Source organism: Argentina silus (genome assembly GCF_951799395.1).
Source record: "Argentina silus genome assembly, chromosome: X".
NCBI lineage: Eukaryota > Metazoa > Chordata > Actinopteri > Argentiniformes > Argentinidae > Argentina > Argentina silus.
This window is the reverse complement of record NC_139653.1, coordinates 32,105,785-32,133,451: the sequence shown is the minus strand read 5'-3', so window position 1 is coordinate 32,133,451 and position 27,667 is coordinate 32,105,785. Positions and strand designations below refer to the sequence as shown.

The 27,667-nt window shown below is 41.8% G+C and overlaps 1 protein-coding gene across 1 annotated transcript in view; it reads left to right on the top strand.

Annotated features, from left to right (window-relative positions):
• Positions 1–1,518: 1,518 nt before the first annotated feature.
• clmpb (CXADR like membrane protein b) overlaps positions 1,519–27,667 on the top strand; it is a gene marked incomplete at its 3' end in the record, with an annotated part of 68,949 nt that continues 42,800 nt past the window's right edge. The window contains exon 1 of the mRNA XM_083695239.1: positions 1,519–1,597. Within this exon, the coding sequence (XP_083551365.1) occupies positions 1,537–1,597 (61 nt within the window). The 5' untranslated portion in view covers positions 1,519–1,536. The remainder of the gene's footprint in view (positions 1,598–27,667) is intronic.

The following is a 27,667-nucleotide window of genomic DNA, read 5'->3' as shown; positions in this document are numbered from 1 at the left end:
TTTTTCAAGATTCTATAAAAACATGACACAATGAGAAAATGATATAGATTACTTTGTAATAATGTAAAATGAAGAATGAAATATGTAGAGCTATACAGAAATGTCTTTCAGCTCCCTAATACTGATGATTGTTGTTACTGTAAATCTATTGTTTACTCTCTTATATCATTCCATTTTTTCTTCTTTTTTTACCAATTGCTGCACATAGCCATTTCTATAATCTCTCATTGAAGGATTTTATGACATTGTACTTTTTTTCAATTGATACTAAACAAAAAACTGCCCAAGATACAGCAAATGGTTAAGACAAAGACAATTCTGTCTCTACTGACATGTTGGATTGGTGTGTGTTTGTGTGTGTGTGTGTGTGTGTGTGTGTGTGTGGCATTATTATTTCAAGCTATTTGGTTATTGGGACGGAAAGGAATGGGGGAGGGCTAATAGTGGGAGATCCACTTCAGAGAGAGGCAATGTGTAGTACAGGACTGGTGGCCAATGAGGAACCCCCAGCCCTTTGCTTATTTCTGTAGATTGTTCAGAGACAGAAGAGGGGATTAATCTGGCTCAAGGCCTGAGAGCAAGCAGCAGCACTTTTCTCCTCTGTTTATTGAACTCAGTGGATGCACAGGCCATACTCATACATTGTAGATCCAGGGCACCAATTAATTATCTTCCATACATCTATCTTCCATGCAAAAATGTATCTTCCATGCATAGCCTATTAGGGGAATTAATCGCTGTATTCGATGTCAGGTTTTCATTCAGCACACATTGTGTTGCCTACCATATCTGAAACTATATCAAGGACAATAAATGGCCAACTTCTATGACACCCTGTAAATGCTTTGTTTTAAAAAATAAAATTATTTTTGTGATTCATGGAGAAAAGATCGACAAATTAATTTATAATGTGTTGTCTTCGAACATAGCATACCATGCAGTCTCACTAAACACAACAATATTCCATGTGAGCTAACTGATGTAAGAAAACAGAATCGCATTTGCAAAAACAAAAATTCAACTAATATTTTCAACTCAAATCTTGCACCTGGTTTACATGGCGTATCGTTGTGCTTTGTTGATGCGCTAATTGGGCTCTGAGTTGCCCATAAACCAGCCAATGCAAGATGCCTTTGTGGTAATACGAGGCAATGTGAGCACTTCAGACTCTAGAGGTCTCCATCCTTCAACATCCAGCATCCACCTATCTTGCTTCTGTCTCACATGTTTGTACAACGGGTAGGAAAGGAGGAGAACGCTCACAGCCACAACGGAGACAGAGGGAACCTGAGGCACGCGTCCCAAGCCAGACAAAAAAGGAACTTTGATTTGACGCCAAATATGAAAATGCCTATAAGAAACAGCTGCGTTCTTTCCCGAAGGGTTTGACATTGCAAGTGTTTAAGATATGATGTCCTCAATTTAGATTGCTATTTAATTTCTCTCTCCAATTGCTGATGTGCTTCTTCATTGTGACTGTACACCTGGGTCACACAAGTGAATTATAAGGCAGCGCATTGTTTTCAGCTTCGTTGCATGGGATTTCCAGTCGTGTCGGGTGCCGTGATGTCTGCAATATTTCGCGCTTTGTTTCTGGGTAAGTGCGTTCCTTTTCCTATACAATGCATTATTATTGTGTCCTTTGTAATGATATGAGACCAGTGATTTGTGGTAGTAATTAGGATATTATGATTTGTGTCGAGCTGTTATCTTGTGGGCTATTGTTCTAAATGATAAAATACAAAATGTGTCTACCACAGCTGACACTATTCGACAATTTGATATGAAAATGCCGTATATTATGGCATAATCATAATTCTCCGGGCTGGCTGTTGCTTTTTCAATGGAATTTCATTAATGTAACATTTCTAAATGTAGACTGCATAATTGATAGTTAGGCTAATATGGTCTCCATTGTCATATGTAGCCTAATTCCATAGAAAACATGTATTTAGAAAAAAAAAGTTCGTTAAAACCCACCCAAATCCAACGTCTGTAGGGCCTAATGTAAATTTAAAACAGATGTTTCTGTGTTATGATCACTGTATGCTACATGGCTACACTTGAGGCATCTACATGACGGTCAATCCGCAAGTGTTGTAAAACAGCAGCCCTCTAAGTTTCCTTTGTCTGTTAATGAAAGATTAAACACAACTGCTTCTTAGTTGTAGTCTAAGCACCAAGACAGCGCACGCCGGCTGACTGAAATCACGTAATGAGTTGTGACACCTACTAGCAAAAATAGATCTCTATAATAGATGCCCGGTGGTGGGAGAAAAAGGCTCGGCTGGTGCCCTGCAATGGAAGTGTCCGCGACACTGAGGACGATGCTGGACTATCGCGTGTCCGCGTGTGCGGGGTCAGAGCTAGTGAGAGTGGTGCTTATCAAGCATTCAAGACTCCACTTGGTTTGTCCACTTGGTTTAAATTCCAACAAGCCTGTTTGTGACAATCAATAATACATCTTTGCTGTATTATGGCATTGCATCGTTTAGCCTGTGTAGGCCTAAAACATTTATTAGTAGCCTAATTCATCTGCTGAACTTTGAACTGTAATCAGTGTTGTCTGTAATAAATGCAGCGTTGGTAGGAAGATATACAATAGTTCCTATTTTGTGAAGTCCTCTGTTGTTTCTCTCCTAAACCTAACCCTCTCCTCGCAGTCATGTTTACATGGTGAAGTGCTGAGAAGGTCAGAAATCAAATAATCTATCCAATTATTTCTTAGTGAAGACTCTCGAAAGTCATGAAATATCTTTCCATTACATGTTCCCTGGTTCCCAATCAGTTCTCTCCACAGCATATACACTGCAACCTGCGTGTGTCAGACAAATGATGCGGGTTATCTTTCCTTAGCCAAAGCAGTACAGGGGACGGGACACGCCATATCCCCATTGTCACATGAGGGTCATAATTTCAGCACTGTATTCATTTTCCATGTAGGCTAAGGAGGATCATTTGGTTGTCAGTGTGTAATACAGTAGATTGCTTTGTCAGAGACTGGTTTCTTTCCAGTGGCCTGATAATGACGATGAGTGTTATTTTTCAGACTAGTAATTATGTAATGGGAGAGAGACAATTAATAACCGTGTGCTAGTTTTTGGAGGACAGATGCTAATGATTTCATTATTATTGTTACTACAAATTATCAAATGTACAATTTATCCCCTGTAACATGCTTTTGTTGTTGCCATGGGCAGACCGTTTGTCAGTTTTTGTCTCTCTTACTGAGTAGCTGCTTTACATCGTGATGTGTCTAGTTGAATTGGCAGTCAAGTGAAATCATAGTGAATACCTCTGTATGGTCTTTCCTTATTGCAAACCAGGTTGAAGGACATTATCTTCATAGTTACAGACTGTATTCATTTTTAGACCAACAAAGACGCTCAGCAAAGGGAGAAGTGCCTTATATAAAATATAGCCTAAGGATCAATACTCTTTAATAGGGCTCCTTTGTATTTGTCTTTGGGGTCGGATGGCGTGAACTTTAACTTGGTCTACATCTTAAAATGAATACAGTCAAAGGGTAAACACCTTGGTAAAACAGCTAGGTATTATCAGAGTAACAAATGTACAGTAGCTTAATGATGAATTGCGTGTCTGTCCTTGCACTAACGTTTTGATTGCGAAATGTTAAATGACTGTCCAGGAAGTAATAACACATTGTAATTCACTTAACAGAAACGTAATGGGAAAAATGAGTAGCCTTTCAGTTGGACTTCTTAATTTCTCAATCCCCACACTGTCATGTGTGTTTCCAAACAACAACACACTCCTGATTAAACACAGTCATTACAAACATCAGGAAGCTTTTAGAAAGCTTAAATGTTACATACTGGACCTTTATCAATGTCATTTTGACTGTTATGGTTTTCAACAGTCTTTCATTGATGCCTCACAATGAAAATTGCAGTTGCACCATTGTTCATCTGATTAAGATCTGTACTGCATGAATATACAAAGTGTAGAGGCATTAAACACTATGTCCCCATTCTAGATTTAGTAAGTCTCCAGGGGCAGGCAATGGATCTCTCACATGTGGAGATGACAGGAGCTTCCAGAGCCAGAGGTTATGAAATAACGTCTCAGTGTGTTTGCCCCTAAATCTCATACACAGCACACAGCCATTTTGATATCTGTGATCAGATGACCAAAACATAAATGCTGTTCTGCCAGATATTGCATATATTCAATATTCTTGTGATTAGAGTATTCTAATGGGTATCAATGTACAGATGTGGTTTACAGTACATTCTTGACTTGGGGAATGTTTTTTAGGCCTGTTTTTTTCCCCTGCAGTTTTACTTTCAGGGACTAAAATCACACAGTATTTAACACAGTTGGTTTGAGACATTGGCAGAAGAGGGATCTGGACATTCCTGTGGGTTTGAGGTCTTGGTCTTGATCATTTCACCTCTGAATACCATACTGACTCTCAGAAATGGATGACTTGGACTTGCAAAGACCACATATATGTTTATATGTTCAATCTAAAGCATTACCTGTGCAGTATCTCTCATTGGCAAAACATTTAAGAACAGTAAATCCAAATGTCTGAATGTCTAGATCTCACTGATGCAGGGACTATACTCACTGACAGCCTTTATAGGGTGGTTGAGCACAGAGGACTAGACCCATATTACTAGGAAACACTGATTTTATGTTTTCTCATAATTCACTTGTGTTACTTGATTCAACTGTTAGATGACAGTGTGTTTGTTCCTTTCTCTTTTTCTTCTGCTGAGAGATCCTTCATGTTTCATTGATTTAGGTGCTTTTAGTCAAAGGTTATTTCTGTCCTGTAGAACAAGCCCCATTCTGTGTTTTGAATGACCGAGACTTTAGATAATAGAGTCTCTGTTAAACCTGCTCTTGCTCTCTCTGTGGAACATTTCCACTGTGAATTCCAGTGTTTTTTTAACAACCCAAGAGATCCTAAGTAGTGAATGTCATTCTGGTGAACAATAGTTAAAACACGTTTTTTCCAATGTCTATTTTTGAAACGTACTGTAATGTCTCAAATATTCAGTATTTGTGTTAATATTGTAAATTTACATTCAACATCAATATCATATTATTACACACTTCTTTCGAGAATTATGATTGGTGATACTGTGTCTCAGATCTCGTTGCTCTATGTTTAAAATGTTGCATATTGTCAACATAGGGAACAGATTGTCTGGACAAAACTGAGTTTGTGTTGTTTCTTGACCTATAAATCTTTGCCACTTTTCTTCACTGGGAAAATTACATCCAGATTATTTTGGAACTCATGAACAGGAACTGCCTATTTCACTTTACGGCTAACCTTTGACAGATGTTCTGGAAAGCTCAGATTCACATAAATTCAAGCCACATGCACAGCATGTTAATTCTGGAAAACCTCGCTCTTCTTATCTATCGTGCATTGAGGCCCCCCATTTAAGGTTCATAAACTGGGTTCAAACACAAGAGTGGCCTGCGGCTTTCTCTAATCTTTGCAGCTATGGTAATTTCCGAGCAAAAGTGAGGATTTCTGCATTATTTGCGGTGGTAAATAACCATGAAAGTCAATGGAGCCAGGGTAATTACTCATTTTTTTCAGAAATCCGCATGGGCTTTATCGGCAGTGAACATGATGAAGGTCGCTCTGATTGTTTTATGAAGATGCATAGATCTAAGGGTGAACAAAATTGAGAGACAAATGGTGATGTTGTATGCCTTGAGCTACGCTAGATAGCACATGGTGTTGCCTTGCATGGATTCACCTCACTGAAGCCAGTACCTGTCATCATATTTGTGCACAGCAACAATTGACAATGTTGGATACCAGTTTTAAATGAAAGCCTATGAACCAAATGAATATACAGTAGACTACAACTTCCGCAAAATCCCATTTAAAAATGATTTAATTATCGGTGTTGACTATTGAGATGCTATCACTCCAAGCTCACAGCTGTTTTGTTCTTCTTAAGCATGCTCTGCATAAGTAAAAACTGGCAGCCCAGAATAGGGCTGGCACACTTGTCTACTTTGAGCAGAACAAGTTTTTGATCTATGTTCTCTCTTTGGAAACCAGGTATACCTGTATATCTCTGTTGTCAGAGAAGCAGAGCGTCCCGACTCCACAGGAAAATAAACAGCTTCAACCGGAAAATCCCTATTGCAAAGGTGTCTTTCAATTTCAAGAAGCTTAGTACAATGCTTACATCAATGACACAAAGAGAATAACAAATGCCTCAATTTAATGGAATAGAACTGTTATTCAATGCAAGTTCCATGGCTAACATCTCTAAACCTTGTGAGTGTGTTTCAGTGTCAACCTCGCTTCCTCTCCTCACCTGGACCTCCCACAAGCTAGACCAGAGGTGATCATGCTGTCACGCTTAGTTGATATACAATCAGTATAATTGTTTCTTTGCTCAGCATACGCCTTTATCCACGTTGACTTAATGACTATTTGTACAGCCAGGATATCCACTTAGGCAAGCCAGAACAAGACCTTTGCTTAGTGACACTTAACATTGTAGTTTCTCATTGGATACACCTGTCAGACCCTGGGCCATATAGTAATCTCACTGTGTGTATATTGATTATTATGTCCAAATAGCAGTTTTAATGTTCAAAAGGCATGCTGTATACAGGATCTAGAGATCTGAATCATCTTGGGAATATTGTTGTCCGTTGGATACAGCTCTCTTACTGTAAGAGCTTTCCCGAAACAAGCATTTCTTCCCTCGCACCAGGATGGCGCTAATTGTCTAAGGATTGACATTTCCTCCCTACATATGACATATCAGCAGTAATTATATTACTGAAATTGATTACAGATAAACAAATGGAACCCTTGGTGCAAATGCATCTTTCACAAGACAATGGCAGCCAAGTAGTCTTTTTTCTCTCTTTCTGTTTCTGTGGGAATGAATGGGGAAAGTGTTCCACATCGCTCTATTTAGACACCTGCTGTTCCCTTCAATTTTAAACAGTTTATTAGCTCTGCTAGCAGGCCACTCCATTAGGTATTTTGAACCTGTGCACTCCATTGTCTCACTCCATTTTCCCTCTTTCTTGCTGCTCTCCCCCAAGCATTAGTGCCTGTAATCAGCAGAGGCCTCCTACTGTGCAGACATTTATCTTCACCCCCTTTGGTTATCACCACACTGCCTGAAAAGATCCAAAGATGCATGGTGTTTGGAAAGTGGAATTTGGTGGCAATTGATGAGAGTGTTTGAATGTGGCATGACAGAATGGTAACCTATGGCAGTGGTAAACCAGAACAGCACATTGAGGACCATAAATTGTTACTGACGTCAGAGTCAGTGTTTGATTTGGAGTGTGTCTAAAAACATTTGTTAGACATTCTGTCTTGGTAAAAAATAATGTAATTCAGATAGTAGCATTTTACTTATTATAACCCTTTAATTCAAATGATAAAAATAGGACGTATAAATATTTATATTGAATGATGTTTCAAGGGGATTCATGCATTGGTCATCAAGACTACATCTCTTTTATTGCTGTTCAGTAGTAACTGTATAATGCAATATTTAGGTCCCTCTGTAGTTGCTTGCTGTGTTATCTTGTACTGGAGGCATGGTGATGGATGGTTTAATTATGAATCCACAATGCCAGGCATTTCACTGTTCATACCAGAGCAAAAACCTTGTAAACTGGATATCGCTGATCAATCACTAGGCTATAGCTGCAATTAAGTGTGTAATGTCGCTGATTGCGCTATAGCCTGCAGTGTGTCACACTAACAGAGTACCTCAACCTTTAAACGCTGAGAGGCTGAGATGCACTCAACGGAAGAAGTTTATGTTTGCATAAGAGATTAAGTCACTTATTCCAGTGCTTAGACCATGGTGAGTGTACAGCACTGTATATAGTCCCTGCAGATAAAGCTTCTTTTTTTCTCTCTTTCCCCGGAAAATGTTCCAGAACAGATGGCACCACCACCTTTGTTCTTTACGAGTCATTAGACTTGACTTGTTGATGAAATGGAGCCTTTCCTCTGTATTGGCCATGCAGATGTGTAGCTGTATGTTTTTTTGTCCACCATGTCGTGGAGTGCCGTGCAGAGATGGTGCTGTAATATACAGCTCAAAGCACCTGTGAGCATTACATTTTTACGTCAGGTTTCGGATTGCCTTCCAAAAGAGGGCACATGATGTTTTTCCCGTGACTGAGGTAGCAGCAGAACCTGCCAAAGCAGAGATGAAAGTGGACACACAACAGGGGAGGCTGGAGGAGGTAGAAATCAGAAGACGGGCTTATTGTAATGCATGGAATGGAATGAGGAATGCAGGCTCATTGTAATGCATGGAATGGAATGAGGAATAGTGTCCAATAGTGAACCATTCCTCATTCCATTCCATGCATTACAATGAGCCAGTTGTGCGGTTTCTGCTTCCACCAGCCTCCCCTGACACACACACACACACACACACACACACACACACACACACACACACACACACACACACACACACACACACACACACACACACACACTCACACTCACACTCCTGCCCTGGGACAGTCAGGCCCACGGTTGTGCTTCTGTGTCTGAGCAGACTTACTGTACTTATCCCCAGGGACTGGCAAATGAATGTCATCTACTTCCCGGACCAAGCTCCTACTGTAGCTATATTTCGTGCAGATGTACCATTTTCCCTTCAGTTCATCCATTGTTTAACCATTCTTTTCCACCCCTGTCTGTTCATTGCATCTTTACCTTGTTTCTCATTCAGCCTGACAGGCTAACTGCAGCTCACAACAGGCTCAGAAAAAAAGTCACACAGTGGCTTAGCACTGTATTCCATAATGGTAGCTGAACAGTTCAGTTGTGAATGAGGTGTTCTGTTTCAAATCTATAAATTGCCAGACCATATTGAAGACAAGGGAGTGTCTGTCTGTGCACATCCATGCACATGAGGCCATATTGGCCATATTGAAGCCTTTGTTTTCTAGTGTCTCTAGATAGACTAGTATTCCACAGTTTTTACACAGCTATATACAGTGGTGTTGCTTTAGAATGCTGCCTGTATGAGTGCTATCTTTCAGCACTGTACACTTAACCTGGGTAAAGACGTGCTGCAGCAGCAGTGTTTTCCTGTCTGGTCGGCCCCGCCATGAGTGGAGTATTTACCATGTTTCCTTTAGCCCATGAGTTATTCATGTCCCCAAAAGCTCTTGCTCAGAGAAGGGGAAGTTTGGCTACAGCAGTGCGGATGCTGCAGCTTGAGGTAGCATGGTGCGAGGATGCAAGTTTCTACTGTACAGTACCTCTCCCACAAGGCTTATAAGTAATGCAAGGTCTAATGCTCCTTCACCTGTGTACTGAATATTAGAGAACAAATCCTGTGTGTGCGTGAGTGCGTGTGAGGGTGCGTGCGTGCATGCACGTATTTGTGTGTGTGCTTGTGTCTTTAGATTGCATCTTCACAATGTGTTTGGGGATGGTTGTTAGGACATGGTAATTCATTCACCTCAAGGCTGTTGTGCTTTTTCCAGACTAATGTTGGTTGTTTAAAATGTACTGATACTCATTCATACAAAACACGTCCTCTTGCCCAATTAAATTAGAGTGACAATCAATTAGCATTCATTTTTCCTCCTAGCCTAGCGACTCGCTGCTGTGTCGTATAAAAAGGGCAGAATTAAGGACTAAGTTAATGTGTTTAAGGGATGCACAATTCAAATGAGCGATAATGTCAGGCTTACGGCTGCTCAAAAGGGATTATGGGACAAAGCTGTCTGTTTTCAAATGCTGGCTTACTCCTCTCTGGAATGAATCAAAAAAAAAAAAAAAAAAAGGTTTTACTCTGTGCAGAATGAAGACTTACTGGAAAGATGTACCAATGGGAGATGTCTGGGCAGATTTGCTTGAAATCAATGCCTGTCTCTGAATTCTTCTCATCACACCTGGTTTGATCAGAAACATTTGACAAGCGATCCATATGTGATTTATATTTAGAGTATTGGCATGTCATGTCATTCTAAGAATAGCTTACATTTTCCCTCCTGTCCCATCCATACCATCTCTCCAATAGGCAATAGGCTCTCACATGTGGGTTTAAAAAAATATTATCTGAGTTTCCATCATAGGCCTAGTGCTTCAGTACATAGCCTATAATCTGGAAGCAACCCAAGGACTGTATTATTTTAAATCAAGCGATACTTTTGTAAATCGAAGTAGTCTGTGAGCTCTGAAATTAGGTGTGTTAAAAATATCATCCTACACAAATGAACAGGTGACTATCTCCATCCTACAGTCTTGCATCAAAAGTCAATTACACGCGGTGGATCAAATCTAAAGTTGTCAGTATAAGCTCATGTTTGTAGACTAGGCCTACATTGTAGCCTAGTGCTTCTTTAATTTGTGTCATTTCATGAATTTACTTTGCTTTATTTGCTAGCATCATTTAAAAGCAGCCCTCATATTTGGGTTAGTTTGTAGTCAGCCCACAGGTTTTTTGCAGGTTTGGAGTCATCACAAACAGGAGAATGAGAGGCACATAGTTTGTGCGAGGTAACCTATGAAACAGATGTAAGTTGTTGCAAACAGTAGCCCCACAATTTGACTTGCTCCAAACAAGCCTTGAACCTATGACCTCTGGCTTGCCAACACACGTGACCGTCTCCTTAAATACCCGATGTTAACCAGCTACGGTATCGAAAAGCGAGCAATTCGACAGCGTGGGTGGGGGTATTTGATCTTGAGGAGTGAGTTTACCAACTCAACTCGGTTACACCTATACTGTTCTTATCCTAGTGCTCAGTGCCATGGGGACAGTGTGCCTACAGAAATGTTTTTTTCCAAAAGAAGCCCTATCAGGCATTTTCTCTCCTGTCCCGTCTCATCCTGTCACTCGCTATCTAGGAAGTGTTGCGTCTTGAGGGCCATGTTGTGGTGTTTATTTGATTCATTAGGAGCCCAGGGACAGTATTTTTGGCAAGCATCAATAAATGTTTATTTCAGTAAACCGAAGAAGCTATTGGCCCTTCATTCCTCAGAGTCTGGTACCTATTCTTACCCAGTTAAGCCACGCGCTATAAAGCTTTGATGATTTACATGAGTGATTCTTTGATTTGTGTGGATGTAGTGAATTAACCTTTATTTAATAACTTTATTTGAAATCAACACAGATTTGGATCGGAGTCATCATGAGAGGTTAGCCTACTATATTCGTAGCCCAAGTTGTAGTAGTACATAGCCTTTTTAATTCAGTATCAACTTTGCTTTATTTTAACATTAGGCCTGCTTGAGAGGAATCCCATTGAGCCTAATCATTTCAAGGTTAGTTTAGGAGTTGAGGTGAAGAGGACATTGTGGATGCACAGTTGTATATGCCATGGACTAGACGTGCACTGTGCACCTCATTTCATTATGACAAAACAGAATGTTTTATTTAGATAATTATGGGTAATATGCCCTGCTTTACCGACCACTGAAAAATAAACAAAACTGCGCAATGGAGGAAATTCTAAAGGAGCCTAATTGCTGCTCACAGGCAGCCTGATTCTTTTGAGCTTAAAACTGTGCAAAGGTGCTGTCTGAAAAGGCTTGTACTCTCCTCTTGCATTATATATGGAGTTATGGAAATGTTTAAATTGACTGAATAATTTAATTTACTGAAGACACTGTCCATTATGGAACAAAAAAAAACACTGAGCGTTCATGCTCCTTCTTGCTGGAGGAGGGGGATGGTCAGTAGCCTAATTTCTACAGACAAAATTATCTCTCTTTTCAAAGGGAGTCTGTTTCAAATGTGCAGTGATCTACGAGCGGGTTGGGGCGAGGTGTGATCCTGTCTCGGAGCGAATTTGTCATCAACTACAGGCTACTGATGATTCATTCTGAGATATTTAGAAGAGAAGATGACTTAAGTTTAAAAGTGCATTTCATACAGGGTCGCAACCCACTTTACATTTAGATAAAAACACATGATAAAGCAATGGAGAAAAATAAAAGGATCAGTTCACACGGATCAGTACACAAGTTTACAAAACAAATAAATGATTCAGAAGAGAGTAAGAGTGGAGTTGAGAGGGCAGCATGAGAGCAGACCATTAAATGCACAGTAAGGGTAAGGCAAGCTGATAAGGCAAACCATCACAAACCATTTTCTCTCTCATTTTTATTTTAGTGATTATTTAGAGGGAACACCAATAATGTCAGCACTGTCAGTAATTTATAACAACAGATGGATCTTTTTTTAAACATTCTTTAGAGCTCCTGTCACCAACTTCTTTAGAGCTCTTGTCACGTCTTCACAACTCGTGTCTGCCACAGCAGCGGCATTTATGTAGACCACCCTTGCGGTGACAGTATGAACCTTTTAAACACTGGCCTACTGAAAGTACATACATGTGCATGAGGGACATCCTTGTTTGATTACCCCTAGAACGTATAACAAGTATATCACGTATCAGTCCCTTTCTATAGAATTTTGACATCCTCTCCAGTTTAGGAAAAACCCATCAAGAATGACATATTGTGTGTCAAGATCCATCCTCAGATCACATGACCAGATTAATACCCAGATCACCTCTGCTTTGGTATGAGCGATTGACGCATGCAAGGGGGGGTTCCAGTTACAGGTCACCTGGAGGGCACAGAGAGGACCTTACAAAAGTGCCCCGTTAGCAATGGCTGACCACATCTGCTCTACCATTGACTGAGAGCAATGACACCAGATCGAACAGGAAACGTGCTTTGACAGCACAGCATGCTGAAGGATAAATATCCTCTTTCTTGCCAGGCATAATCTCTTCCTCAAAATGCACTGCATACAGGCCCTTTATAAAGACATTAGACTGAGAAATGATTATTTATTCAATATTCAACCCACATAGCATGGTACGATGAGACAGTGGTCTCTTACTTCCCTTCTTAGAGGAAATGTATTGACTGTGCACCCCGTGGACTCGCATCACAATGTAATACTGTCTGATGGTACAGGGCAGTCACTCAGCTTATGTCTGGGCAGTGTGTTGCAGGCTACTAACGAGTAGAGGATGGATTGTCTTGGGCATTGTTTTTCTGAAGCCATGTCAATAGTGTCGCTAGCATAGCGTATTGAAGTGCATTGGGGAGCCTATTCATTGACACAGGAGTAGGCACCATTTGTAATGGAGATGAATTGGTGCTCTGGTTCATCTTTGAAAATTAATGAAGATAGTTTGTTCTAGTACAGTGCAATCTTTGCGACCCAGTTACCTCCAGCTCTCACTACTGTATAGTATTTCTCCTTTCATTTCTCTTTAGCTTTTTCTTCCATACCATCCTCCTGCCACATAGTTAATCACCTCATGCAATTGATTTCACAGAACATTTGTGCAGGAGGGGGAAAAAAACATTTAACCCATCTCACAGGCGGACATTTTGATGTATTATGCCACACATTATCATTTGAATGCATTACCATGCCTGGCTTTTGGCAAGCCTACATGGCCTTTGAAAGCCCCCATTATTTCACCTATTGATTTTTTTGCAGCACGGGTTGAGTTTTGCACAAGTAATCCCATTTATCGTTTATTTATCTGTTTTTCTCTGACATATTATAATTTGATTGGGGAAAAAAACATGGAATAGCATTTTTATAATCACCAAATGTATTATTGTTTCCCTGTGATTTGTTGAATGGAACAGAAATATGAATCATGTTTCAGTCAGCTAACCCACGCATCTTTAATCCTAATGTTAAGACTATGCCCATCATGCACTCTCAGCTAAGGCTTGACTTCAAGCAATCATGGCTAGCGCATCTTGAGTACTGTACAGCAACCCATGTTGTTTCCTTTTATACCTCACCCTCCCCCATCCTCAGAGGCATTTTTTACTACCTGTTTCTTAATGTCCTTTTCCCCACTCCATTGGTTATGAGACAGGGCATATAGGGGTGGCGATGGATTGCCACATGTGCGTCTTGCTACCAGAGGCAACATATATTTCTCCCTCATCTCCCTCACAGAGACATACTGTATGAATACTGTTCTGTGGTGGGCATGGGTGTGGAAGTGTGGATGTGGAAGTGGGGTTGGGGTAGATTGCCTGAAGTGATGCATTATATATTGGAGGTTATTGTGGGGGGGAAAAAACACTGATGGAAATACTGAGGAGGTGAGGGAGAAAAGAAAGTGAGAAAGAGAGGCACAGTAAGGGAGATTGAGAGAGAGTGAGAGAGGAAAAGGAGAAATAATGAGAGTTAGGGACTAGAGTAAAGAGAGTAAGAGAGAGGGGTAGAGTAAAAGCAAGAGCCTGGGAGAGAGTGATAGAGGTAGGATTTGCCATTGATCCTGTGGCATTAGACAGGGCCGCAGTCATAATGAGGCTTTTGCTGTGCTACCACGTGTGTTTGTGTGCCTGTGCACCTACATGTATGTATGTGTGAGTGTGTGTATGTGTGTGTGTGTGTGTGTGTGTGTGTGTGTGTGTGTGTGTGTGTGTGTTTGAGTGAGCATGCGGCGGTGGCTGCACGACTCATCCATCATTTTCCCTCCTGGCCCATGGTGCCCTCAGAGGAGTGCCGCGCTGTCACGGTGACATTGGGCTCAATTTCGCCCAGAAAAATGGAGAGTACACAACACACACCGCATCCACCCCCGGCGCCACCACTGCAGCGTCACCACCTCAGACACCACAGTAACAATCCCTCAGTCTCAGTCTCTTTCTCTGCCAGTGTCCACGGGGACAGTTTGCTAATCAGAGCCAGCATGAAAGCCTCCACCATTTGGAGGTTGTTTCAGGTGGGCCGCCCTTCGCAAATAACCTAATGTAGGACTAGCTGGGGCGGAAAAGAGGGGCAGGATTAGTGCAGTTTATGAACACAGCACGTCCCCCCATCTCTCCCCCACCCTGGTAACGTAACGGTTGAGTCAGCAAGAGCGATCCAATCAATCTGTTTACGCTCGCCTCTGAGGAGACAATGTGAACGCTGTGCTGCCAAGCGACTGCTGCTTCGTGACTCAGTGGCTTGCCAGTTTCTCCCCAAACTCAGTGTGTGTGTGTGTGTGTGTGTATGTATGTGTGTATGTGCATACCCCATGCGCACGTGTGTGTGTTTGTCTGTGTCTGTGTGTATTATCTATCGCTTTATGTGGATGTGCTTGTGCATTATATGGCTGCACACTTGCTTTCCATCATACTGTATGCTGTTAGGAAGGATAGGTGTCAAGGTCAGGAGACATGCTAGGGAATGAATATACAATGCAGTCATCCCCAGGAGCGAGGCATGAGGGATGTATAGCAGCAAAAGAGCCAACACTGCCTTGTCTCAGGCTTTATGGAGTGTGGTGTTGGGTCTGTAATACCAGCCCTGGCTCCTCTGGGCTTATCAAGCCTCTCTCTGACTGTTACTCTTTTATAACACTGAGGTTTGTTATACCTATGTTCTGGGACCACTCCCTGGACAACTTTTAAAGTGGAACCTGCTAGGACACACACCCCACCCAGTCACTCACACACACACACACACACACACAAACTATTTTCCCCCCTGCCGCCATTATGTAACACCAGTCACCACATTTTAATGTCACTTCTACCGAAACGTCATATAGCACTCCTATCATCCATCTCCTGCATTAATGGAAGGGACGTGTGAGGGGCAGGGCACCGGTTGAGGGGGATGGTGGGAAGGGGAGCAAGGACGAATTCACAGCACGTCCGCCCCTTGCCTTACCATCACCCTGTGTCTGTCGTTATTATATTTCCAGATTACCCCTGCCCCCCACCACACACACACACACACACACACACACACACACACACGCACACACACACACACACACACACACACACACACACACACACACACACCTGCCACCAATAAACCTTATTTAAAAGCTGAAATTAAACAATAGGGCCAATTCTTATCCCAGAGGTCACAGAGAGAGACAATGTCCTTGTCCTTCACTGACCCGAAGGCAGTATGTTCCTCTCTGTACTGTTCTTTTATTTTGAAATGGATCTGGTTCCATCAGGGCCGCTGGAAGATGCTTGTGTATGGCAGATTGATTGTTCCTGTGTCACCAGAAATCAATAACCATCCATCGTCTCTATCGGTGATCTCATTTCCTCTGTTTGCTGTGAGCACAGACCCAGCGACCTTATGCTCCCATCTGACCTCAAGCTTACCTATAGCAGGGCAAACGTGTTCTTAATTACCTGCCCCCTCTCAGTTTAATGTACTATTGAACTATTTCATGGGAGTATTGTCTTCCATACGCCCCATGAATAACTTAAACTGACTTCCTTCCTGTGTATGAATCAATATAACAAGCTCTAAGAAATATGCCATTCCGCTCTCAAAAGATGGGAGTTCTTGAATGCAGTCATAGTTGTAATCGATATCCTAATGTAAATGGTAACTTTGCTCTTCTCGCATCTGTAGATGTTGTGGTCGGTACATACACTGCTATAGAGGTAAAGTGGCTTCCATTGAATCCAATGTAAGCTATACCTGAGCTGTTTGTGTTCACAAGTATCTTGCAATTTTCTTGACAGAACCGAGAATGTTGTACTGTACTGTTTTGCATCTTATTGTAGTTTTGCACTGTGAAGGAAGTCTGAATAACATTTCAATCATTTACATTTACATTTACATTTATGGCATTTAGCAGACGCCTTTACCCAAAGCAACTTATAACAAATACATTTGTCTAAGTAAGTGAATCATCTATCCATCAGTCATCATAAGAAAAAGTAATCGATGCTAGGACCAGGGGCTATTGGCAGTCACAATGCTAGAAGAAGGTAGTTTTTTAATTTATTTACAGAAAAGATACTTGCACAGGGGAGTAGTGGGGATGAAGAGGTCTTTAGGAGGGACAATTAAGATGTAGCCTGAAGAGATGGGTCTTCAATCTATGGCAGAAGATAGGTAGTGACTCTGCAGTCATGACAGCAGTGGGAAGCTCGTTCCACCAGCAGGGCGTCAGGACAGTGAAAAAAAAAATGTCTCACTGGAGAACTATAATTTGTTTCTGCTGTTTGGCATATGTCCTCAACTTTCCTAATCCTCATTATAATGGAGAAGTGTAGGTCATTATGAAAGCAGAGGAATCCACTTGTTTTGTGAATCTGATTTACCTCATTTTCCAAACTAGGAAACAATGTTCCAGTACAAAGACATCAAAATGATAGTGCCGCATTATGGAGGGCCCAGACCAAAGAGGCCTCTAACATTATCTGTATCCATACTCCTGTGTTTCCTACTTCTATCAACCCAGTGGATTTCTAAAGAACATGCTCAAAGCTATCTGTGCCAGAGACAGGCTAGAATACACATTAAAAGCGACATGATCTTCCTTATTTATGGATCAATCTATACAGCTGCAGTTGCGAGGCACAGTGGCCCCAGTGAGCATTAGTCTAGTGCTGAGACCAGCATCAGTGAGTTACGCAGTGCAGTTGCATACACTTGACTTCATTAGTGGGTCCCCTCCTGTATAGCAATGGGCAATTTACTACAGCACAGGGCAAGAGGCAGATGCTTCTCTGTCAACACACCCTAGAGCTCTGCGGCCACAAAGGTGTGTTTGTGTGAGTTTATGTAACATTTTGTGTGCATGCATACAGTTTGTCCATGTGTATACATGTATTTGCATTAATAGTAACATTACAGTAGGCCTGTGTTCAAAAGGTTCATACTGCCATCACAGTGGTAGTAACAGTGGTCTACCTTAATGCCACTGCTGCATTAGACATGAGTTGTGAAGACGTGTGAAGGGCTGCCAAAGAGCTATGAAGGACGTTTGAGAAGATCCATCCTTCTGTTGGTATAAAGTCGCTTTTATCCAAAGTAAGTAAAACCTACGACAAGAACTAGTGCCATCGGCAGTCACAGTGCTAGAGAAAGGAAGAAACATGAAAAAGTTCTGGTAACGTAGGGTGTTAGGGGGTGCAGAGATCTGACATCTGAGGAGGAAGAACCCAGGTGTACCGTTTAGTCTATGGCGGAAGATATGTCATGACTCTGCCGTCCTGACAGTGGTGGAAAGCTCATTCCACCACTGGGGTGCCAAGATAGAGAAGAGCCGTGACTGAGCAGAACAACCACTACGTCCTCGTAGAGATGGCGGTGCCAAGCGGACAGCAGAGGTGGAAGAACGGAGTGATCTGGCTGGGATTTGGGGACTGACCATCATTTGCAGATAGGCAGGGGCTGTTTCCTTTACTGCTCTGTAGGCGAGCACCAGGGTATTGAATCTCCCGCAGAGAGGGAGGAGGGAGGGAGAGAGGAAGGTGGGTTGAGGAGTGAGGAGAATGTGGCAAACAGTTTCCTTGGGTCAGAGACAGACGATTGAATTTTAGAATGGTAGAATGAAGCTTTAGCAGCAGTCACAGAGGAGGAGAACTTCAGGAGGAGAGAGTGATATGATGTTAGGTCATCAGGATGGTCAGTTATTCTCCATTTCCTCTTAGCTGCTCGAAGGCCTGTTCTACAGGAATTCAGACAGCCATGATGTGGGACGAGAGGATCTTTCTGGCCGAGTGGTGAGTAGACACAATCAAAAGATGAGGAGAGAGTGGATATGAGGATGGAGGAGGCAGCATCAGTAGACAAAAGAACAGAGGAAGACAGAGAGGTGGGAGTGAGGGCCCCCTGGTTGCAACAGGTAGTAACAGAATGGATAGAGTTTGAATGTGAGGGGATGGATTTGAGGTGAAGGGAGAAAGATACAAAGTGACAGTCAGAAACTGGCAGATGGGTAACAATAAGGTTGGAGGTGGAGCAGGATCTGCCTTATGAGTCAGAGGAAGGTGAAACAGGGTAAGGTCAAATGAGGAGATACGGTTAAGAAATCCAGAATCGTGAAACTTCTCTGATTTGAAGTTGAAGTCACCCAAGAGAGTGAGCGCCGTGCCGTCCTCAGGGAAGAAGCTGAGAAGGACATCCATCTCATCTAGGAAGTCACCAAGCTGACCAGGGGGGGCGATAGATAACAATGTAAAGTTTGACAGGAAATGTAACAGAAACAGCATGAAATTCAAACAAGGATATGGCCAAATGTGATACAGAAAGAACATTATATCCACTTAGGTGAGACGAGGAGCCCTATGCCAACCCTCCGGCCAGAGGGTATAGGGGTGTGAGAAAAGAAGTAGGCAGCCGATTCCAGAGTCCTCCAGCAACAGCAAGATCAAGACATCTTTTCATCTATCAGCAGTCCTCCAGACAGTAATTAGCCCACAAACTACCAGTCAACACCTCCAAACGCAGCCAGATGGCCAATCTATTCAAAACAATAATAACAGCTTTTGTAACAATAATACAAACAATAATAACAGAAACTATGCAGATACTAGTCAGAAACTGACAGACCAACCGATCCCACTTATTCTACCAAAAACTGACAATTTAACTAGCAAATCACACTTGATTCAAATACAGAAGGAATTTTACTCAGCCAATCCTGAAGACACAGAAGATTCCACAGCTCTAGACCAGGAGTTCCCAAAGTGGGGGTTAGGGGACGCCTAGGGGGGGTCGCGAGATGATTTTCAGAATCCTCTTGATGTGACCCCTGAGGTGATTACGACAGAGTAACGACAGTAACGTCATTTGCAGGTGACAGGTCACTTTACAGCGCCACAGTAAACACCACAGACGTCACACCCACACACGTCAGTGTGCACCAGTAGATTTCTTCTGAACAGCTCAAATCAATACACTAGGCTTTAAGCCTAGGATATTATTTTTCAAAATGAAACGTTGGTTAATACCGACCAAAGACAAGGCAAAGAGGCCAGCGAAGAAGGCAGCAGAGGAGAGCGGAGAACCGCCGTCAGAAAGGCCATCGACTTCTGTCGCGGGGGGAGGAGGAGGAGACCACCGCAGTCGGACCAGCCTTCCTCCAAGTGTCGCAAGTATCGAGAGGAATATATCCAGTATGGATTCACATGCGTCGTTATCAATGAAGTACAACATCCCCAATGTGTAGTGTGCACTGAGGTGTTTGCACATGAGAGCTTAAAACCCGTAAAAATGCTCAGACACTTGAAAACTAAGCACCCCTCTCTTGCCGCTAAACCAGCAGATTTTTTCCGCCGAAAGGAGAGAGAATTGCAAGGCCAAAAGAAAGTCATAACTAACCAAACAACAATCCCTACCAAAGCTCAAAAGGCATCATATGAGGTGGCATATTTAATTGCACAGGCAAAAAAGCCACACACAATCGGGGAAACCCTAATAAAACCTGCTGCTATCGCTATGAGTCGGACAATGCATGGGGATAAACAGGCGCGGGAGCAAGAAGCAGTGCCGCTGTCTGACGGGACCATATCACGGCACATCACGGACATGGCCCAGGACATAAAGAGTGAAGAAAGGGAAATATGCTTTGCAGTTAGATGAATCCACAGATGTATCAAACTCTGCCCAGCTGCTTGTTTTCGTCAGATACAGTTTTGATGGAAAACTTAACGAGGACATGCTGTTTTGCACCCCGCTGGAGGTAAAGTGCACAGGCGAGGACATTTTCACAATACTTGACAACAAACTAAAAGAAGAGGGACTGTCTTGGGATGAGTGCATCGGTGTGTACAGGCGTTGTTGCAGCAATGCTGGGGAAAAAGAAAGGACTAAAACCAAGAGTCTTACAAGTGGCCCCCCACGTAAACTTTACGCACTGTATTATCGACAGAGAAGCTCTTGTGAGTAAAACGCTCGACCCAGCTTAAAAGTGTTCTTGAGACTGCGATAAAAATGGTCAACTACATAAAATCACGTCCACTCAACACCAGGCTGTTCGCCACTCTCTGCAACGAACTGGGATCGGAGCATCAGGGCCTGCTGTTCCACACAGAAGTCAGGTGGCTTTCGCGGGGAAATGTTCTCAGCCGCCTGTATGAACTGCGGGACGAGGTGCACTTATTTCTGATGGAGCATGGGTCCCAGCTCGCTGACCACCTGACTGACCTTGACTGGTTAACAAGGCTAGCGTATTTGTCTTGCATATTTGACTGAATACAGACTGAACGGACTTAACATGTCATTGCAAGGTGAAAACACAAGCATCATGTCGCTGAATGATCAAATCCGCGAATTCAAGAGGAAAGTGGATCGCTGGACTGCGCCAGTTGAAATGGGCAGGATTGATATGTTTCCTGAGCTGGAGGAATTCATGGAGGAAAATGATCTGAGTGTTAACACTGTGAAGAAGTCTATCACTACCCACCGTCAAGCCCTCCTGGAACACTTTAACAAGTTTTTCCCCGAGGAAACAGCTCCGGAAAAATATGACTGGATAAGATTACCATTCACTGTAACGACCGCAAGGCATCTGTCATCCGACATGGAGGTTGACGCACTGGTTGAACTGTCAAGTGACCGCACCTTAAAGACAGCTTTTAATTCAAAGACCCTTGCTGAGTTCTGGATTTCAGTCGAGAGAGAATATCCACAGCTATCCAAGGCCGCGATGGACGTACTGACGCCGTTTGGCTCTACATACCTGTGCGAAAAGACTTTCTCGTCACTGACATATATTAAAAATAAATACAGATCGCGTCTAAACGTGGAGGATGATCTCCGAGTGGCCGTCTCCAAAATTAAACCCAGAATGGACTTGCTGTGCTCCACGCATAGTGCCCACCCATCTAATTAGGTGAGATTAACGCTGAAACATAGTAATTCCCAAAATGTGAATTTGCACCGCAACAATGTTCACATGTTTACTCAGTGCTACAGTTTATGGCTATTACTTTGACTGAGATATTCTTCTGCTAACATGGAAATGAAAGTATTAAATTTGCACATGACAGCAACAATGTTCACTCATAAATTATGTGGAGATTACTTTGACTGACGTATTCTGCTTTTATCTTATAGTAAATTGTTATATGTAAAATCATATCATGGTTGTCAGGCTGCACGCCTATTAGTGCGTGCGTCCTGTGCGCACATTTTCTTATGTTTCAGTCACCTCCGGGGATAGTGGGGGTCGCCAGTCTCTGGCACCGTTATTTTGGGGGTCGCGGGCTGAAACGTTTGGGAACCCCTGCTCTAGACAAATTACTGACAGTGCTGACATTATTGGTGTTCTCTCCAAATAATCACTAAAATAAAAATGAGAGAGGGAATGGTTTGTGATAGTTTCTTATCAGCTTGCCTTATCAGATAGATTGGCAAAATCAAGTATCTACTCTCATACCGTCATCACACATTCTCTCATATGTGCCCTATGACCAGGCAGCAACCAACACGCGAGAGGCGGGGAAAATGTTTTAGCGTATTTTGACATGAATTTGTGATTACAGAATAAATGTGGAATTTTCATCCGAGACAACAGCAAGGATTTTGGGTTTCAGTGGGATTAAGACTGGATAGAAAAGTAGCCTACAGTAGGATATATAGGACAACAGAAGATGGCTGTGAGATCAGCCCACAGTTGATGACAAATTCGCTCACCTTTCCCCGGCTCTATGTTATGATTTGCTTTATTTACAGACTATTCAAACACTCCCTTTGAAATTAAAGACTGTTCTGTCTGTATAAATTACTGTCCTGCCAACCTCCTCCAGCATTGAGCCCAAACATGTTTTTATTTGTTCCGGACAGTGTCTTTAGCAATTTTTACTATTTGATTTGTACAATGACTCGTGCTGTAGGAGCATATCCTTTATACACTCAGTGGCAACGTTTCTGTTAAACCTGTGGCATAATCATTGGCGCATTCAGGAATACGTGCAATAGAATGTAAAGCTATTTGTGACAATATTTTTTGTAAAAATTGTGTAAAGTTTGAAATGCTCTTTTAAAATGAATTCATCTTCTCTTCTCAATATCTCAGAATGGATCATTAGTAGCCTACTGTATAGTTGATGACAAATTCGATAGAGCTACTGACCCGCCCCCCTCCTCCAGCATTTTAGGCTCAAAAGAACTGGCGTAAGCAATGATTAGGCTACTTTAGAACTCCCTCTGTTGCGCAGTTATCTGTATAAAACATTCTTCTTTGTCATAATGAAATTAAGTCCATGGCATATAGCCAACAACTGCGCATCCATAATGTCTCGTTCACCTCAAATTTTAGGAACAACGGGAATTCCTCTCAAGTAGACCTAATGTTAAAATAAAGCAAGTTTGATAATGAATTAAACAGGCTATGCTCTACTACAACTGTGGCTATGAATATAGAAGGCTAACCAGCCTCACAAACTGTGCTCTCATCATGACTCCCATCTCACCCAAATCTGTGGGCTAATTTCAAATAATGCTATTAAATAAAGCAAGGTTAATTCACTACATCCACACAAATCAAAGAATCACTCATGTATATCATCAAAGCTTTATGGCACACATAATGTAAGTTAACTGGGTCAGGATAGTCACCAGACTATCAAATAAACACCACAACATGCTCCTCAAGAGACAAACACCCATCGATAGCAAGAGACAGGATGGAATGGGACAGGACAGGAGGGAAAATTCCTGATAGGGCTTATTTTGGAAAGAAAACTTTTCTGTAAGCACATTTTACCCATGGCGCTGAGCACTAGGATTGTAACAGTATAGGCTACCTCGCACAAGCTACACGCCTCTCATTCTCCCGTTTATCATGACTCCAAACCAGCTCTAGAGTAACCCAAATATGTGGGCTGCTTTTAAATGATGCTATCAAATAAAGAAAAGTAAATTCATGAGTCCACCCAAATTAAAGATCACTAGGCTACAATGTTGGCCTAGTCTACAAAGTACACTTATACCGGCAACCTTCGATTTGATATACCACACGTTATTGACTTTCGATGCAAGACTGTGGGATGGAGAGAGATACACACCTGTTCTTTCATACAGGATGATATTTTTTATATCATGGAGGGTTGTTCATTTCTTCTGCTTTCTCACTTTGTGACATTGCCATGGCCTTACTGTATAAAATATAATGTAGCCTGAGTTAAAGCAATCAAACACTGAGTTAAAGCAATCAGATCCAATCATGTTTGACCGTCTGTAGGATGGGTTGCCACAAGTTATATCTGTTTAATTTGTATGATGCCATGGTCGCCATAGCCTAGTGCAAGAATAGATGTTGAAAGCAAACAAAGGTCTGATTGGTCCACTCTTACTGTCCCGTTAATCCCAAACAAACCCTCAAATACTTGGGATGCTTTCAAATAATACTGCTAAATTAAGCACTGTTTTAAAATAATTAAATGGTATGGAGTAAAATGTGCTACTATTTTAACTAACCGTAACAACGGTCACAATGACATGGTCAGTTCAATATATTTGTTATACTCTAGCTCCACAAATAAAATAACACCAACTAAAAATGCTTCACCGTATTGGGTAACAATAGATGCATTTTTAGGAAGGTACCCAGACATACAGTTGTGGTCAGAAATGTACATACACATGAATGTCATGGCACTCTTATTTTTCTGTGATGGATTGATTGGAGCACATACCTCTTTGTCACAAAAAACATTCATGAAGTTTGGTTCTTTTATGAATTTATTATGGGTCTTCTGAAAATGTGACAACATCTGCTGGGTCAAAAATATACATACAGCAGTGCTAATATTTGGTTAAATGTCCCTTGGCCATTTTCACCTCAATTAGATGCTTTTGGTAGCCATCCACAAGCTTCTGGCAAGCTTCTGGTTGAATCTTTGACCACTCCTCTTGACAGAATCGGTGCAGTTCAACTAAATTCGTTGGCTTTCTGACATGGGGTTTAAGTCAGGACTATCATTCTAAGACCTTAATTCTAGCCTGATTTAGCCATTCCTTTACCACGTTTGATGTGTGTTTGGGGTCATTGTCCTGTTGGAACACCCAACTACATCCAAGACCCAACCTTCTGGCTGATAATTTTAGGTTTTCCTGAAGAATTTGGAGGTAATCCTCCTTCTTCATTATTCCATTTACTTTCTGTAAAGCACCAGTTCCACTGGCAGCAAAACAGGCCCAGAGCATAATACTACTACCACCATGCTTGACGGTAGGTATGGTGTTCTTGGGGTGAAAGGCCTCACCTTCTCTCCTCCAAACATATTTCTGGTCATTGTGGCCAAATAGCTAAATTTTTGTTTCATCTGACCACAGAACTTTCCTCCAGAAGGCCTTTTCTTTGTCCATGTGATTAGCAGCAAACTTCAGTCGAGCCTTAAGGTGCCGCTTCTGGAGCAACGGCTTCCTTCTTGCACGGCAGCCTCTCAGCCCATGGCGATGTAAAACACTCTTGACTGTGGACACTGACACCTGTGTTCCAGCAGCTTGTAATTCATGGCAGACCTGCTTTTTGGTGGTTCTTGGTTGACTCTTGACCATCCTGACCAATTTTCTCTCAGCAGCAGGTGATAGCTTGTGTTTTCTTCCTGATCGTGGCAGTGACACAACTGCCATGCATTTTATACTTACAAACAATTGTTTGCACAGTTGATCTTGGGACCTGTAGCTGCTTTGAAATGGCTCCAAGTGACTTTCCTGACTTATTCAAGTCAGTGATGCGCTTTTTCAGATCCGTGCTGAGCTCCTTAGACTTTCCCATTGTAGCGTTTTTGGCTGAGTGTAATGACTGTATCAAACGAGCCCTATTTAAATGGGCTGAAATAAGTCACCAGCTGTAGTCAATCATAATCACTCATAAGAAGTTAAGAGGCCATGCCACAAAGCAAATTTGATTGACACAACTTTCTACATCACCAAAATTGATAATTCAAGGTGCTGTATGTATATTTTTGACCCAGCAGATTTTGTCACAGTTTCAGAAGACCCATAATAAATTCATAATAGAACCAAACATTAATGTTTTTTGTGACAAAGAAGTATGTGCTCCAATCAATCCATCACAGAAATGATTGGAAACTCAAGACTGCCATGACATACATTCTCTTTACAAGTGTATGTAAACTTCTGACCACAACTGTATATGTAGAGTTTGCTGTCAAGATATAGTTAATTCTGTTTACTACAGCCCACTGGTGGCAATGTTGAAAGACTGAAAGGAATTGCTCAACAATGCCCCATGGTGGTTGTGTTGTCAAGGTAAAATAGCAAAGAGACAAAATCATGATCAAGTGGCAGCAGGTCATTGTTTAAAACATTCATAGTTGAGCGATGGTACGGCGGTGGTACCGTCATGGTAGTAGCGAGTCAACTTGATTTTTTCATAGGTTTTATTTTAGCATGTCATGCCAATGTCTGGGCATGTGAGGCCCCATTAGAGAGAGAGAGAGAGAGAGACGTTTAGAGGTGTTTAGCAGGTCCCATCGAGGATCACTTAGTCAGTCACAATAAACAGAGCAGATACACAATTAAAAACACCTGGTGCCTCTCCGCTAGTTATTAAATCGAGCTCATAATCATCGGAGGGCAACCGCTATGAAGACCTAATGACTGTGTGTGCCCATGTGTTTTCTTTGCTTTCCCTTTCTCTGCAACTGTCACTTCCACAGTTTTTCAAATGAATCTGTGGCCAACACCAAACGATATTTCTCCTGCCTCAATTACAGAGCCACCACAAACATTACATGCATTTGAAAAAGGAAGTCAGCTACTGGCTGAAATGATTGTTTTTCTATCTTGTGGCTTTTTACTAGCTATGTATTGTCTTATAGTACTTAGAATACTGCAGGTTTGGAGACACCATAGGTGAAGTATGCATGTGTTTGTTTCAGAGGACGGCTATAGGCTTACAACCTCAGAGAGAGTTCATATATAAAATCCCTTCTCTCTTCTCTGTTGTTAGCAATCTCACGTATCCTCGACTGTGGAGCTGCTTGTTTTTCTGCCCTGCCTCTGGAGGTTCTGTAAAGCACACTCATTGCACTGGGGGTATCACACAGATCGTTTCCGTCCCTACATGTATTCTTTGTCTCCTTTTTGATCCCACCACCAACGGTTTGTTCTTGTCCATTTATTAACCAGGAAAACTCACTAAACAAACTCAATCCCCTGAACTCTTGCTGACTCCAGCTCAATTGGAAAAGAGAAGAAACTGAAAATCAGCTCTAAGACTGAGGAGTTCACCAATCTAAATATTTTATGATCTCGATTCTCCAGATGGCTGACTCTTAGACACTAAAGTTATTTTCCACTCTCTCATCGAGTTTGAAATATCCCAGAGTTGCATCCATCATAATTAAATCTTAAATTAGTTATTGGGGAGCATTTCATTACAAAAAGGTGGACACCAGTAAAAACTTAATTACTTGCCATTTCCTTGCTTTATTATTTTCTGGAGAACCATTTGTGATGATGAAGAGATAGGTGCTCAGTGTGGAAGACAATGGTTATCGCTCTTTTTCTCATTACACCAGCCAGACGTAGTCTTTGACAGGCCCAGCAGGCCAGCGTTAGTTTCTATATGTGCTACACTGGGACCTACATGCTAATGAAATGCTATTTAGCAGCCTGTAATGGTTTTAACTGTTAAGCCTAGTTGTCTCCCTGCCCATCCTATTGTGCTATTAGAGTTTATGTTATATTATTATTCACTGTTAACAGCATGGGTGACATCCGACAGTTTCTCTAATTTGTATTCTCTTTGATCCTCACTCGTATAAATGATCACAGGTACTCTAATCAGGGGCAGCTTGAAGTTTGAGTTATTAAAGTACACAATTAGTGAGAAACTTTTTATTATTTTTAATTATTATTTTTTCTATTGCTCTGTGCTCCAGAGCTGAGAAATATACTTGAGTTTTGACATTAATTTCTTTACGTTC